Below are 15,353 nucleotides of genomic sequence, written 5' to 3' on the forward strand. Positions count from 1 at the left end.
GTCTCGGAATGGGAGTTGGTTGTCCTTTTCTTCCTCTCCAGTGAATCGGATTCCTGTGAGTGTGGCGTTGATGATCCGGTGTGTGTTCTCTATTTCTGTGTTTTTAATGATTACAAAGGTGTCATCCACATATCTGACCCAGAGTTTGGGTTGAATTTGCGGTAAGACTGTTTATTCTAATCTTTGCATTACTGCTTCTGCTATGAGTCCAGAGATGGGTGAGCACATGGGTGTGCTGTTGATTTGTTCATATATTTGGTTGTTGAATGTGAAGTGTGTTGTGAGGCACAGGTCCAGTAGTTTGAGTATGCCGTCTTTGTTGATAGGTTCAATGTCCTGTTGTCTGTTCTGTATGTCCAGCAGGTTGGCTATTGTTTTTCTGGCTAGGGTTTTGTTGATAGAGGTGAACAGTGCCGTTACATCGAATGAGACCATAGTTTCTTTCTTGTCTATGTGTATATTTCTGATGATGTCCAAGAATTCCTGTGTTGATTGTATAGAGTGTCTGGATCTGCTGATCAGGTGTTTCAGTTTCTGCTGTAGTTCTTTAGCCAGTTTGGGTGATGGTGTCCCTGGTAGTGATACTATGGGTCTGAGTGGGATGTCTGGTTTGTGCACTTTAGGTAGTCCATAGAATCTGGGGGTGTTGTTGCTTTCAGGTTTCATTTTTTTATAGGTCAAACCTTGTTATCTGTCCACCTTTTTGTAAGTTCCTCAGTGTGTTGTTTATCCTTTTGGTGAGCTGTGGGGTGGGGTCAAACTCCCTCTTTTGGTAGGTGTTGGTATCTGCAAGTAGTTGTTGCGCTTTTTGGATGTAGTCTGCTTTGTCCAGGATGACCGTTGTCTTTCCCTTAGGCATCTGTTGATGAAATTGCGCGGGTATCCGTTTTTGTCTGCTGGTAGTTTGCTGGTAGTATGATTATGTTCTTATCGTTTCTTAGTGATTTTCGTGCTTCCCTCTCCTTGGCGTTGAGGTTATGTGTTTGTCTCTTCCTTGTTATCAGAGGTATGATACTTTGTCTCAGTGTTTGTTGTGTCTCTTCTGTCAGTCCATTGTTCCTGAGTGTGCATTCTAGTGCTGCTAGGACGTCTGATGTCTTGGCGCCCCTGTGGTTGTAGTTGAGTCCCTTGGCCAGGATTGTTCTTTCCGTGTCTGTGAGCTGACTGTTGGAGAGGTTTCTAACCCAGGTGTGTGTTGTGGTGTCCTCTCTGTTGTGTGTTAGTTTGGCCATTTTTTCTTTTAGTGCCGTTTTTTTGCGGTGTGTGGTCCTGTTCTGTCCTATAGTGACGGCCTGTTCTATGGTCCGGGTCCATTCCTGATTGGTCCACCAAGGACAGGCCAAACAGAGAACAGCCAGGGAATTCCTAGAGACATGGCATTCATCCACAGATTCAATCAATAAGCACATCGACCTGCACCCAATATACCGGCCACTGCAGCGGACAGCTGGAACTGACAACCGGAAGTGGCAGATACAAATCACTATAAATGCCGGAGGAAACATCACAGAAGCGCTTCACAGGAGGCTCCCAAGCTCTGAGGATGTCACCTAGACAGGGGACGAAACATCTGCAACACAAATTCCCAGCTCGGTGAACAGGACCACAACAACGAGCACCCGAGCTACAAATCTTCTCACAATCTTTAAAAACCCCTATTAGGTCACCCTTCAGCCTGACACTCCAGGGAAAACAGTCCCAGCTTATTCAGCCTCTCCCAACAGCTCAAACCCTCCAACCATGACAACATCCTTGTCAATCTTTTCTTAACCCTTTCACAACATCTTTCCGATAGGAAGGAGACAAGAATTGCACACAGTATTCCAAAAATGGCCTAACCAATGTGCTGTACAGCCACAACATGACCTCCCAACTCCTGTACTCAATACTCTGACCAATAAAGGAAAGCATACCAAATGCCTTCTTCACTATCCTATCTACCTAGGACTCCACTTTCAAGGAATTATGAACTGCACTCCAAGCTCTCTTTATTCAGCAACACTCCCTAGCACCTTATTATTAAGTATATAAGTCCTCCCTGATTTGCCTTTCCAAAATGCAGCACCTCACATTTATCTAAATTAAACTCCATCTGCCACTCCTTGGCTAATTAGCCCATCTGATCAAGATCCCATTGTACTCAGAGGTTACCTTCTTCGCTGTCCACTGCACCTCCAATTTTAGTGACATCTGCAAACTTACTAACTGTACTTCTTATACTCACATCCAAATCATTTATATAAATGACGAAAAGCAGTGGACCCAGCACCGATCCTGGTGACACACCATTGGTCACAGGCCTCCAGTCTGAAAGGCAACCCTCCACCACCACTCTCTGTCTCCTACGTTCAAGTCAGTTCTGTATCCAAATGGCTAGTTCTCCCTGTATTCCACAAGATCAAACCTTGTTAAACAGTCTCCCATGAGGAACATTGTCGAACGCCTTACTGAAGTCCATATAGATCACGACCACCACTCTGCCCTCATCAACTTTCTTCGTTACTTCTTCAAAAAACTCAATCAAGTTAATGAGGCATGATTTCCCATGCAGACATGGACAAACTTGCAATGAGGATCTCCATAATTTTAACAGCCTGTCAAAGTACTGTGCCAATGATAAAAGAAAATGCTGAAGAAACTCAAATTGATCTGGCAGCATTTGTGGCAAGAAAAGTAGTTTTAACATTTTGAATCTTTTAATAACTGCAAGGAGCTGAAAACATTGCAGTATTTTATACAGTTGACAGAGGAAGAGTGAGTGATGAGGGTGCCCAGAGAAAAAGACAAAGGAAAACTAAAGGTGATTCCCCCTCTAAAACTTGTCTATTCATAAACCCCCAAATCCACATAGACCACTTGTATCTCCATCGCAAATTCCACAAACAGGACCGCTCTGGCAGACCCATCACTTCAGCCAGTTCCTGCCCCAATTAACCTATTTATTGATATCCTGAGTGTATCTTTCTCCTCCTGTCTCAGCTCTTCTAATTTATGTCCATGATTCTTCCAATGCTTTACTTTAGTTCCACAATTTCTAGTTTCCTGACCCTAGCTGTCACCTCTTCACCACGAATGTGCAACCCCTCTACACATCCACCCACCATCAAAACAGTCAGAAGGCTCTCCATTTCTTCCTTGAAACAAAGCCTGAACAGTCCCCATCCTTCGCCAGATTGAGCTCATTCTCACATTCGATAACTTCTCCTTTAACTCATTTCACTTTCTCCAAATCAAAGATGTGGCCATGGGTAGCCACATATATCACAGCTACAGAATTGGAAAAATTCATCACTTGTACTTATCATTTCCATCCTTCTTTCCTATTCATCTAGTACGCCTCTGACCCTTGCTTGTGGTTTCCATTCCTGGGGATAGGCTATCGACCAATATCCAATATAAACCCAATGACTCCCAGTTAACTAAGCCCCCAGGTGTGACCAATTCATTTCCTACATTTCCATTCTCACCCCTTCCTCACCCAGAACAATGATAGGATTCCCCATGTCCTCACTTTCCACCTCACCAATCTCCACAACTTCCACCACATCCAGCAGGATATATTTCACTCCCCTCCAGTGTCAGCATTCCACAGGGACCATGGGTTCCATGCCCTTCACCTCCTCCAAGATTTTCATTTCCCCAGCCCCCCTACACCGTACCATCACCATGGACATCCAGTCCCTGTACACATTGATCCACCATGACGAAAGCTTCCAAGCCCTCTGTTTCTTCCTCTCATGCCATCCCAAAAAAGTTCCCTTCCACCGACACCCTTATCCGCCTGGCTGAACTGGTCCTCACCCCCAACAACTTCTCCTTCCAATCCTCCCACTTCCTTCAAACCATGGGCACCTGCATGGGACCCAGCTACACCTGCTTCTTTGTTGGGTACGTGGAACAGTCCATCTTCTTCAGTTATATCAGCACCACTACATCGATGATTGTATCAGCACCACCCCGTGCTTCCACGAGGAGGTTGAACACATCATCAACTTTCCCAACACATTCCACCCAGACCTCAAATTCACCCGCATCATCTCAGCCACCTCCCTCCCCTTCCTGGACCTCTCCATCACCATCTCCAGCAACTAACTATGGACATCTACAAGCCCACCGACTCCCACAGCTACCTAGACCACACCTCCTCCCACCCTACCTTCTGTAAAAATGCCATCCCTTATTCCCAATTCCTCCACCTCCGCCATATCTGTTCCCAGGATGACCAAGATTTGGAGACATTGGTGTTGGACTGGGGTGTACAAAGTTAAAAATCACACAACACCAGGTTATAGTCCAACAGGTTTATTTGGAAGCACTTGCGTGTGATTTTTAACAGGATGACCAATTTTACCTGAGAAAATCCCAGATGGCGTCCTTCTTCCAAGATCACAACTTCGTTTCCCTTGTGGTTGATGAGACCCTCCAGCGCATCTCCTCCACTTCCCACACCACTGCCCTTGAACCCCACCCCTCCCAATGCTAAAAGGACAGAACCACCCTCCCATCCCCTGGTCCTCACCTTCCGCCCCAAAAACCTCCATATACATCATATTATCCTCCGCCACTACTGCCACCTCCAACCGGACCCCACCAACAGAGATATACATTTCCCTCCCCACTCCTATCAGCATTCTGGAGAGACCATTCCCTCCGCAACTTCGTCAGGTCCACGCCCCCCACCAGCCTACACCCCACTCTTGGCACCTTCCCCTGCCACTACAGGAATTGCAAAACCTGCGCTGACACCTCTCTCCCCCTCACCTCTGTCCAAGGCCCCAAAGCATCCTTCCACATCCGACAAAAATTTACCTGTACCTCTACCAATGTCATCTACTGTATCCGTTGCACCCGATGTGGTCTCCTCTACATTGGAGTGGACGGGACACCTACTTGCGGATCATTTCAGAGAACATCTCAGGGACACCCGCACCCACCAACCCCATCACCCAGAGGTTGAACAATTCAACTCCTCCTCCCACTCTGTCAAGGACATGCAGGTCCTGGGTCTCCTCCACCGCCAAACCGTTACCACCCAACACCTGGTGGAGGAACGCCTCACATTCTGCCTTGGGACCCTGCAACCACACGGGATGAATGTGGATTTCAACAGTCTCTTCATTTCCCCTACACCCACATTATCCCAGTCTCAAGCCTCCAACTCGGCACCACCCTCCTGATGTGTCCATCACCTTTCCCATCTATCTGCTCCATCCCCACCCGACCCAACCCCATCACCTTCTCCCTCACTTTCATCTACCTATCACTTTCTCAGCTACCTTCCCAACCCCAACTCCTCCCATTTATCTCTCAGTCCCCCAGCCCACAAGCCTCATTCCTGATGAAGGGCTTATGCCCGAAGTGTCGATTTTCCTACTCCTCGGATGCTGCCTGACCTGCTGTGCTTTTCCAGCACCACACTCTTGACTCTGATCTCCAGCATCTGCAGTCCTCACTTTCTGTATGTGTTCAATGATAACCTTGTCCAATTCTCCATCACTCCCAACACTTCCACCTTCCCATGCAATTGCAGCGGTGTGACCCTTGCCCTTTCACTTCCTCCCTTTTCACAGTGCAAGGCCCCAAACACAACTTCCAGATGAAACAGCGATTTAATTGTACTGTTTGCAATCTATCCTGTGTTTTCACTGCTCATAAATGTTGTCTCCTTTACAGTGGTGAGATTGAATGCGGACTGAGTGACCACTTTGCAGAATACCTCCACTCTGTGATGGAAACCCTTTAAAACTGTGTTCTTTTAGAAATCCATATTTTGAACTTTCTATGTCGCAAGAGACCGCAATTAACTGTGTTACAGTAGTAACAAGCCTCCTACAAGCATACGAATTATTAGGCCCTTCACTACCCTATTATGAATGTGGTGTTTTGGAAAGTAAGAGGTTTTATCCTGAGAAGGAATGAAAACTAACCTTTACATGAAGATAGGTAAAGGATATAGCAGTCACTCTTCTGTCATGAGTAATTTCCTGTGGTCAATGGCCAAGAGGGGTTAGCAATCTCTTGTCACAAAGGCTAGTCCCTTTTTTATTTCCTAAAAGCTGTTCCTTGGCTCAAGGAGACTCTGTCCTTGATTTATTTCAGAAGGGTAATAAACTGGGCTGGGCTCCAATCTGTCTGGTTTGGTACAGAGATGAAAAGGATTTTGAGAGGCCTTTTGTTTATATGTAAACAGATGAGACTTCAGACCAAAGTGGTCATGTTTTAGAAGTGACCTGTATAATGAAAGGGGAGTGGTCAGTGGTTAGCTGAACAGTTTTAGTTCAGTCCTGAACTGGTGAAAAGTTCAACAGAGAGCTGTGTGCAGACTCTCTCTTTGCCCTTCAACTTCAACCTGTAAGCATCTGTTCCATTTATACTGGTTTTAAAAAGAAGTTTGCTTATTGGGACTGTTGTGTATATTCGGAACAGCATAATTAAGTCCAGTTGGATAGGTTGAGTTCTGCAGGGGTTCTTTATTCTGCTCTTTGTGTCTCGTTGTGTAATTGTGTGAATACATTTTTGTCTGTTTTAAAATCTAGTAGTCAACCTGGGTAATTTTCACTGTACACTTACTGAAACAAATTGCAACGTTATGGTCTGAACTGCCGACTTAAGAATGTTTTGAGTGGTCTGGCTTAGTCCATAACACTGTGCTGTGTCAAAAATAAAGATACATCAATAGATAATGTAGGAAGAGAGAGAGGGTAACAAGCTACACCTTCTTGGTAGAAGACTATGACTTCCACAACATCAGCCAAAGAGAAAAACAAAAACTGAAACCAACAAAGACTGCACAACATCAGGAACACTTTACCCTTGCTCCTCCATTCCACATAATTAAAAATCACATAACGCCAGAATGTAGTCCAACAGGTTTATTTCTTGTCCCAATCCTGCTCCTTCACCACCCAAGGTGACCCCACTACACGATACACTCTCCCCAACGCCCTCCCCCAACACACACACAACTTACATACTCACACACTCACGCAGACCCTCTCTCATACACACACTCTCTCTCATTCATTCATACACATGCACACACACCCCGCCCTACACTTACCCTCTCACAGGCTTACACTCCATCACATTCACACACACACACTTTACCAAGCATGCACACACGCTAACACACACACTCTCTCACACACTATCTTTCTCTCTCATGCATTCGCGTACACATCTAAGTCTATGGGGTGAGTTTGTATTCACAGAATTATATTTGCAGATATATTCTATTTTGTTCAAAAAGCGCACAATCTGCAGATAGTCAATGCAGGCAGTCAATCCATGTAATATTTTATAAATTCCACTTTGGAAACAGATGTCCCCCTTTCTTATAAATAAAACATTAAGTTATCTCCAAAATGTGACTTGAAAGAAGTTCTGGGATTTACATATTAATAAATCAAAACCTGCAACCTATTGTAAATGATGAAAGACTTAACAGCAATCTAGGTTTGTTCAATATATCATTTCAGTTGCATGACTCTGTACTCTTTTGCGATAAATTCTGTATCTTATGGTCCTGCTCCGCTGCTACCTGGTAAAGGAGCGGTGACCTGAAAGCTAATGCTTCCAAATAAACCTGTTGGACTATAACCTGGCGTTGTGTGATTTTTAACTTTGTTCCACCTCAGTCCAACACCAGCTCCTCCACATCATTCCACAGAATGGCTTTGGGATCAGTAAAGCACAAAAACCAGGAGTAGTAGGCCATTCAAGCCTGCTTTGCTGATCAGTATGATCACACCTTGGTCCAAACCTGAACAAAAGAACTGAATGAGAGTGACTACCCTTGACATTAAAATTTTCCGAATGAGATCAAATCTAGCATAAAGGAAGATGGCTGTGATTGTTGGAGGCCAAGCATTTTAACCCCAGATGTCCTAACTCAGACATCTTCAGCTACTTCATCAATGATCTATTGTTTTTCATAAGATCAGAACTGGGGATAATTAAGGCTTATGCAGTGTTCATCTCCATTTGCAACCCCTCAAATAATGAAGCACTCCATTACCAAGATTAGACAATATGCATTCTTGGACTGATAACCAATAATCACGCTACACGTCAACCAATGACAATCACCAGCAAGAAAGAGAATAGCCATCTCCAAATGTCATTCAGCCAAACTCAACATTAACATCATTTAAGGATAACTACTCACTTGCTGTACTGAATCTGTCATCCGAGTTTCTTGGCTACAGCGTCGGTCAAAGGCTGGGTATTCCTCAGTGAGTGGCTCACCTACTGACCCTAAGAATCTATCTCTAGGTACAGGTCAGGTGTATGACACAATACTCTCCAAATGTCTGAATGAATCCATGTCCTACAATATACAAGAAGCTTGATACCATTCAAGACAAAGTTTGCCTGAACAGCAGTTCAGTCATCACCTTAAACAAAAGCATACAATATTTTCTGCTGAATCTGCAGCATTCAACAGCATTTCCTAAGCCCATGACTTAACACTTGCCAAATTATTTTCAAATGTGATGCCACATTAACACTGATTGATATCACCGGAGTTCAACAAACACAAAATAATATTAAAGCAGTATAGCAACAGTTATAATTATTCATTCTTATAGCATGGATCAACATCATCATCACATAAATAAGCAAATCTGTTTTAAGTTCACAAATATTTTGTGTTTTAAAAGATTCAGTCAACGAATATTTTAAATATTCATTCCCCCTTCCAAATGCATGTAGTTCTCAGCACCTCTCTTTTCTCTCCTTCACATGTAGTAATCAGGCTCCTTCCCTCCTTCCCATTCAATGCACACATACCAACCCAGTCTCCATGACTCAGACAGAGAAAATTCCACAGGCTAACAACCCACTGAGAGAAAAACTCATTCTCAATTCTATCTTAAATGGGAGACCACTTATCATTAAACTGGGTCCCACCTTGTCAAGTTCCCTCAGGATCTTGTACGTTTCAACATGAGCAACTTGCATTCTCCTCAGCTCCAATATGTACAGTCACAAACTGTCCAAACTTCCTTTACAGTACAAGTACTTCATCCAAGGAATAAGTTGAGGCTGTGCACTCCTTTCGTAAATAAGGAGACCAAACTCAGAACTGCCCTTTCCCACCTCTACCTTCAGCACATTGACAACCAAATGTCCTAGGTGTACAAGATGATTAGGGGTTTAGATAGGGTCGACAGTGAGAATCTTTTTCCACGTATGGAGTCAGCTATTACAAGGGGGCATAGCTTTAAATTAAGGGGGGGTAGGTATAGGACAGATGTTAGGGGTAGGTTCTTTACTCAGCGAGTCGTGAGTTCATGGAATGCCCTGCCAGTAGCAGTGGTGGACTCTCCCTCATTATGGGCATTTAAGCGGGCATTGGATAGGCATATGGAGGAAAGTGGGCTAGTGTAGGTTAGGTGGGCTTGGATCAGCGCAACATCGAGGGCCAAAGGGCCTGTACTGCGCTGTATTCTTCTATGTTCTATGTTCTATGTTCATGACTGAAATTGTTTACTGAAGTTGGAGAAAGTTTTTGGGTCCACTGTCCACCCCTTATTGTCTGCCCCCAACACCACAGAGTCCAAGGCCACCCCACCAAAATTCTCACTTAACAGTTGCCATTGCTGCCCAGAGGAGGGGTACGTCACAACCATGAACAATACTCCTGTGATTCCAAAGTGGGTGACACAGTTTGGGAACCCCTAGCCTAGAAAGACAAAGACAGCAGGTGCAGGGAACACCAGCATCACCGAATAATTCTCCATGTCACATACTATCCTGACTAGAACATATCACCATTTCTTCACGTTCATTAGGTCAAAATCCTAGAATCCTACCCCACAGCACTATCAAAGTACCTTCACAACACGGACCACAATGACCCTCACCATCTCTCAAGAACGACTAAGAACAGGCAATAATGTTAATCATGACAAGCACTGCCCCATCACAAAAATGAATCTGACACTTACTTGCATGTTTATCAGCGAGGGCAATAAGACTGCTTGAAATGTCTCGTCTCCGATAGAAACAAACACACTTTGCTTCCACATTGCCATTGACAGTCTGAAACAGTAAACACAAAAGGCATTAAGGATAATGATATTACGCAAATGTTGCAGTGAAACAGCAAACAGGCATCACTTTGAAGTGGCATACACAAAGCAGAGGTCCCTTGACAAGAACCAACTGACCTGTTACCTCACTCGAGTGCCCAGTCTTCACAGGTAAGCTGGCAGTTGTGAGCTTGCCAATCAACCATAGTGATTGTACATTCTGTTCTCACCCAACAGAAGGAAATCCATGGGTAATAATCAAGAAAAGACACCCTGCCTCTTTCATTTTTTTTTGTCCTCACCTCAAGAATGATGGTGCTCATTTATTATTTTCACGAATCAAGTTGTTTTCAGCCCAATTAAAGTTAAATTAGGTCCTGAGTTTCAGTATCTTCAGTAACCACTACCTTTGTTGGTCATTGGTTATTGTTAGATTGCCTTGGTGGCACTTTTGTGCACATCTTTAAAGTTCTGCCAATAGATCTTCAAGGTTTTTTTTCTTGTCTTTCACTCAGAGAGGAATGTTGTTTGCAGACTTCTTGATGTCTCTGAGTACACTGCACTCACAAGTCTGGAACAAATTGCAGTGAGACAAATCGAAAGGCTGTTGTCAGCCAGTTTTTCCTCGACTCAGACTCCTGATGCCACTCTTTCCCATATGAGAAAAGACTTGGTGGTCCACCAATCAACTGCTGAATCAAATAATGGCACATTGTTCTGACAGACATCAAGTCATCGTTGTGAAAATCAAACCGTTAGTGTGAAATAACTCTCCATCCTGGTGTTTGAACTTCTCATTTACAGGATTTGTTTTTCTTGTCTATACATTTTTGATCGGTAATAATAATGAAATTTTAATTTTTTTGTCTATTTTATTCATAAATGAATATGTGCGCTTGGTCTTCTCAAAGGGTATTGCTTAAATTGCATAATAGCAAATTATTTATTGTTAGCAAAGTTATTCATTAATAGCAAAAACAGATTATTAAAGTTATTTTCTTGCTAGTGACAAAATCTGGCTGAATCAACTTTGTTCTAAATAGCAATCCATGGAGTAAATTGAAGTAAAAAAATCTGCCATTTTCACTTCGTCTATCCCATTCTGTTGCCAGGCTTAATGTCAAAAACTGCTTGGTTAAGCCATAGTTGTAACTCTATCCACAGTTCTGGTCACTGCACAACAGAAAAGATGTGATTGCATCAGAGGGGTGCACAGGAGATTCACCTGGATGTTGCCTGGGATGGAACAGTTTAGCTATTAAGAGAAGCTGGATAAGCTTGAGTTGTTTGCTTCAGACCAGAAGAAGTTGAGAAGGGACCTGGCTGACATATATAAATTTATCAAGGGCACAGACAGGGTGGATAGCTGGCTCCCTCTGCTGAACTGCCAACCACTAAACTGAGTTATTTTTATATGAGAGGCAAGAGGTTCAGAGGCTACTTGAGGAATTTATTTTTCACTTTTCACTTTCATTTCATGGTGGGAATCTGGAATGCACGGATGGGGTGAGGAGGTAGGTGAGGTAGGAAGCTTCGCAACCTTTAAAATGCATTTGGATGAGCACTTGAAATGTCATAACATTCAAGGAAAGGCCTCAGTGCAGGAAAGTGGGACGAGTATACATTTACAGTAGTTTTTTTTGGTAGTGCAGATTCAATGAGCCAAACTGCCTCTTCTGCACTGCATGATTTTATGATTCTATATCTTCATTATATGTTATTCTAGTGGTTCAGAGAACTGTCAGGGCATTTCAGAAGAAATTTGAGAGTCAAATATATTGCTGTGGGCCTGAAGGTGCAAGATGAGATTTTCTTGACAATCTAATAGCTACATGATCACCATTACTGATAGGAGCTTTTTGTGCTTTTAGTTGAAGTTAGCTGCCATGTAGGTTTGAAACTATGACCTGGTTGACTCGGGACCCCTTTAAAAATGGCAGCCTGATCACAATTCTAGGAATCTGAGCCCGCTCCCAACGTTTCTGATACTTACCAGCAATGTTTATGAGTGCAGGCTGTTTGGGTCTATACAAAGTGAAGCTGAGCCAAGAGTCCAGATATTGTTATCTGGCTCAAAAAGGCCAAATGGCCTACTCCTGCACCTATTTTCTTATTTTCTGTCTCTGATAAAATAGTCCCTATTTGAGTGACAGCTGAAGCTCTATCATCTCGGCTATTAATTTCATAATGTAAACCGAAGCAAGGTTAAAGTTTCTAGTGCCTGCAGCTACTGAAACTTTAAAGGATAAAGATGATATGAACTTTTATTGTCTTACAGAAGAAAGACCTTTCTTTTAAACCTTACTGGAAAGTTCCCAAACACTATTTTAAAAAGATTTTCTTAATATATTCTGTTCTCACTCAAGGGTTTGTGGATACTGGTTGAATGGGCTTGGAAGTGCCATAGCCAGCATAGAGACCTGACAGGCCATTTGAGTTGTTCAGGAGGGGACACGCCTTGGCACGGGCAGCATGAGAGGCCATGTATGAGGTATGTGGGAATTGAGGGCATGTCAGGGGTGATGCTGGAAAGCTTTTCTGTTTGCAATCTAGCTAGAATGAAATTTCACAGAACCAGGGTGAACTTTTAAACAGCCCCGTGGCTGCCTCCAAACTTTTTCTTCGAACCCCACTGTCTGACTCTAGCTGGCGTCTGACACCTTGGCAATAAAGATCTAGTCCTCAAAGCAAGCGAGCTAAACCAAAATCGCACTACCCATCCTGAGAATGAAAATCCAGACTTGCATCTTTGAGTCATAAGTCAAGATTAGAATGGTGCTGGAAAAGCTCAGCAGGTCAGGCAGCATCCGAGGAGCAGGAACATCAATGTTTCGGGCAGGAGCCCTTCATCAGGAATGAGGCTGGAAGCCTCGGGGTGGAGAGATAATTGGGAGGGGGAGGGGGTGGGGCTGGGGAGAAGGTAGTTGAGACTTCTCCCCAGCCCCACCCCCTCCCCCTCCCAATTATCTCTCCACCCCGAGGCTTCCAGCCTCATTCCTGATGAAGGGCTCCTGCCCGAAACGCCGATTTTCCTGCTCCTCGGATGCTGCCTGACCTGCTGTGTGTTTCCAGCATCATTCTAATCTTGACTGATCTCTAGCATATGCAGTCCTCACTTTCGCCTCTTTGAGTCGTTAAGTCCAGTAATCTCACCACTATTCTAATATTGACAGTCTCCCGGGACTGTTGCACCCACAATCTCTACAACCTTAAATCCAATGGATGAAGGTTTGATCACATATCATTGTCCAAGTTGTTCGCCATATTATACAAGTGGCCTGTGAATTAATTTCACAACATAAATTTAAGCAAGGTTAGAGGTTTCAAGAGCCTGCAGTTTCAGGCATTAAACATGAAAGGATTTGGATGTCATGAACCTTTACTATCTTCTAGAAGACCATCTAACTTATTGGAAACTTCTCAATGATTGACTTAATATATCCTACACTCACCTTCTGATATGTTACACAAAGGCTTGAATACAAGTTAAACAATGACTCAGGGTGTGTTACAGTCAGAACAAAATACAGTGTACATCACATTGAAAATTATCTGCTTTGGCAAGGTCAGCAAACAAATAAATTATGTTGCACGTCAGATGCATAGTTAATAGAAGGTTGATATCAAATTTGTTGTCATGATTAACTTCTCTCAAAGTTAAGAGATTCTGCAAGTATGAAAAGGAATATTCACAGCACTGAAAAACCACAACTCTACACAGACCTTCACAGGATGATAGTGAAGCTTACTGATGCAACAGAATTTCAACGTGCCGATCAATTACCTTGTTCAATTCCTCTATTCTTCTGATCAAGAATGGATTGCTTGAAGAGTTCTCAAAAAAGACATAATCTGTAAAACAATAATAATTCTTATCAAGGGAAAGGCAAAGCTATTTACTCCTACAGCCAACTAAACGTTGAGCTTGCAAATATTTAGAAATCAAATAGGGCAAGGATTTGTCCAAACAGTTTTGTAGAAAATCTCAGTTGATCCCCACCTTCGGCTCTTGATGAGAAAAACGCACCAAGTATCTTCAGAGGCAACAGGTATAAGGAGAAGATAATATGGATTTTGTCAGACAGATCGTAACATTTAAGGCTATGGCCCTAGTAGGGGCAAGTGGGTCACGTGTAGACGTACAGAAATGGCCAGAAGGGTGTCTTCTGTATTCTATGACTCTACGGTTCAAGGTGTTCTTGTCAACAGTAAGCAAGACCTTGATTTAGTCAGCATCATTATAACTTGTTGCTGTGTAAAGGCAACTTAATTTTGAAACTGATTCTGACTGCAAAACATAAGTATAATTCTAACCATCGTCTTATTTCATTGCAACTCAATAAAAACTTCAGTTACAATCATGTCTGGGGTGATAAGAAGATATCTTCTGGATTTTTGAGAGGGATTTCATCACATCAGTGCATCAGGATCCAAAACTGGTTGGAAGAAACATCATCTCTCTGCTCAAACCTCTCTGGAATAGCTGTGACTACTGTTTAACTGAGTGATGACGTCACGTCCAGTACATTAGATACAGAACTTCTGGCTGCTGTGGCTTTTACCTGCTAAGGCTCAGAATGGTTAAAATTATGTATTAGCTCTGCAGTGTAAACCAGACCTCTTTATTAGAAAAATGCACAAGGTATCTTCAGAAATACCAAGTAAAAGGAGGAGATAGTATGGATGGATGAACACTTGGGGCTCGAGGTGGGGGTATAAGGGGAGATGAAAGTAAGGAAAGGCCACCAGATGACTCCAGCTTCTTGACAACCACTGAAGTGTGGCCAAAGTTGCAATGTCGGAAAGGTAGGAGCCAATTTGTACATAGTGAACTCCACAAGCATCAACAAGACCATCTATTTCTGTGACGCTGCTTGAGGAAACAAATATCAGCCAAGGCACTGGAAAGACACCCTTGCTGCTCTTCAAAATGGTGCCGCAAATCCTACAATCACCTGAACTGGCAGCGTGGGCCTTAGATCACCTCCAAACCTGCAGCACTGGCTCAGGACACTACTGGATTGTCTGCATTGATATTTTTTTTGCTCATGCCTTGGAGTCGGACTTGAACACAAAACGTTGTGACTCAGAGGCAAGAATGCTATCAAACGAACTACAGTTGGAAAAGAGGAAGGATTTCGTCAAGGATCTGTAAAATGTAGGTTCCTGTGGTGGAGCAGTAGCATATGCACAGCTACATGTAGCTTTGGCACACAAGTTAAGGAGGGGAGGAGGAGGGTGAAGTGAGGGGAGAGTGGAAAAGAAAGGAGAGGAGGGTTAATGAGTGAGGGCGAGTGGGGAGGAGGGGAGTGAGGG

The 15,353-nt window shown here is 43.4% G+C and overlaps 1 protein-coding gene across 1 annotated transcript in view; it reads right to left on the bottom strand.

Moving 5' to 3' along the window:
- LOC122554015 (metastasis-associated protein MTA1-like) overlaps positions 1-15,353 on the bottom strand; it is a 170,586-nt gene that overhangs the window by 132,774 nt on the left and 22,459 nt on the right. The window contains exons 2-3 of the mRNA XM_043698501.1: positions 13,822-13,908; positions 9,954-10,047 (exon numbers count right to left, since the gene is read on the bottom strand). Of these exons, the coding sequence (XP_043554436.1) occupies positions 9,954-10,047; positions 13,822-13,908 (181 nt within the window). The remainder of the gene's footprint in view (positions 1-9,953; positions 10,048-13,821; positions 13,909-15,353) is intronic.

This window comes from Chiloscyllium plagiosum, chromosome 10 (genome assembly GCF_004010195.1).
Source record: "Chiloscyllium plagiosum isolate BGI_BamShark_2017 chromosome 10, ASM401019v2, whole genome shotgun sequence".
In the NCBI taxonomy this organism is placed as follows: Eukaryota; Metazoa; Chordata; class Chondrichthyes; order Orectolobiformes; family Hemiscylliidae; genus Chiloscyllium; species Chiloscyllium plagiosum.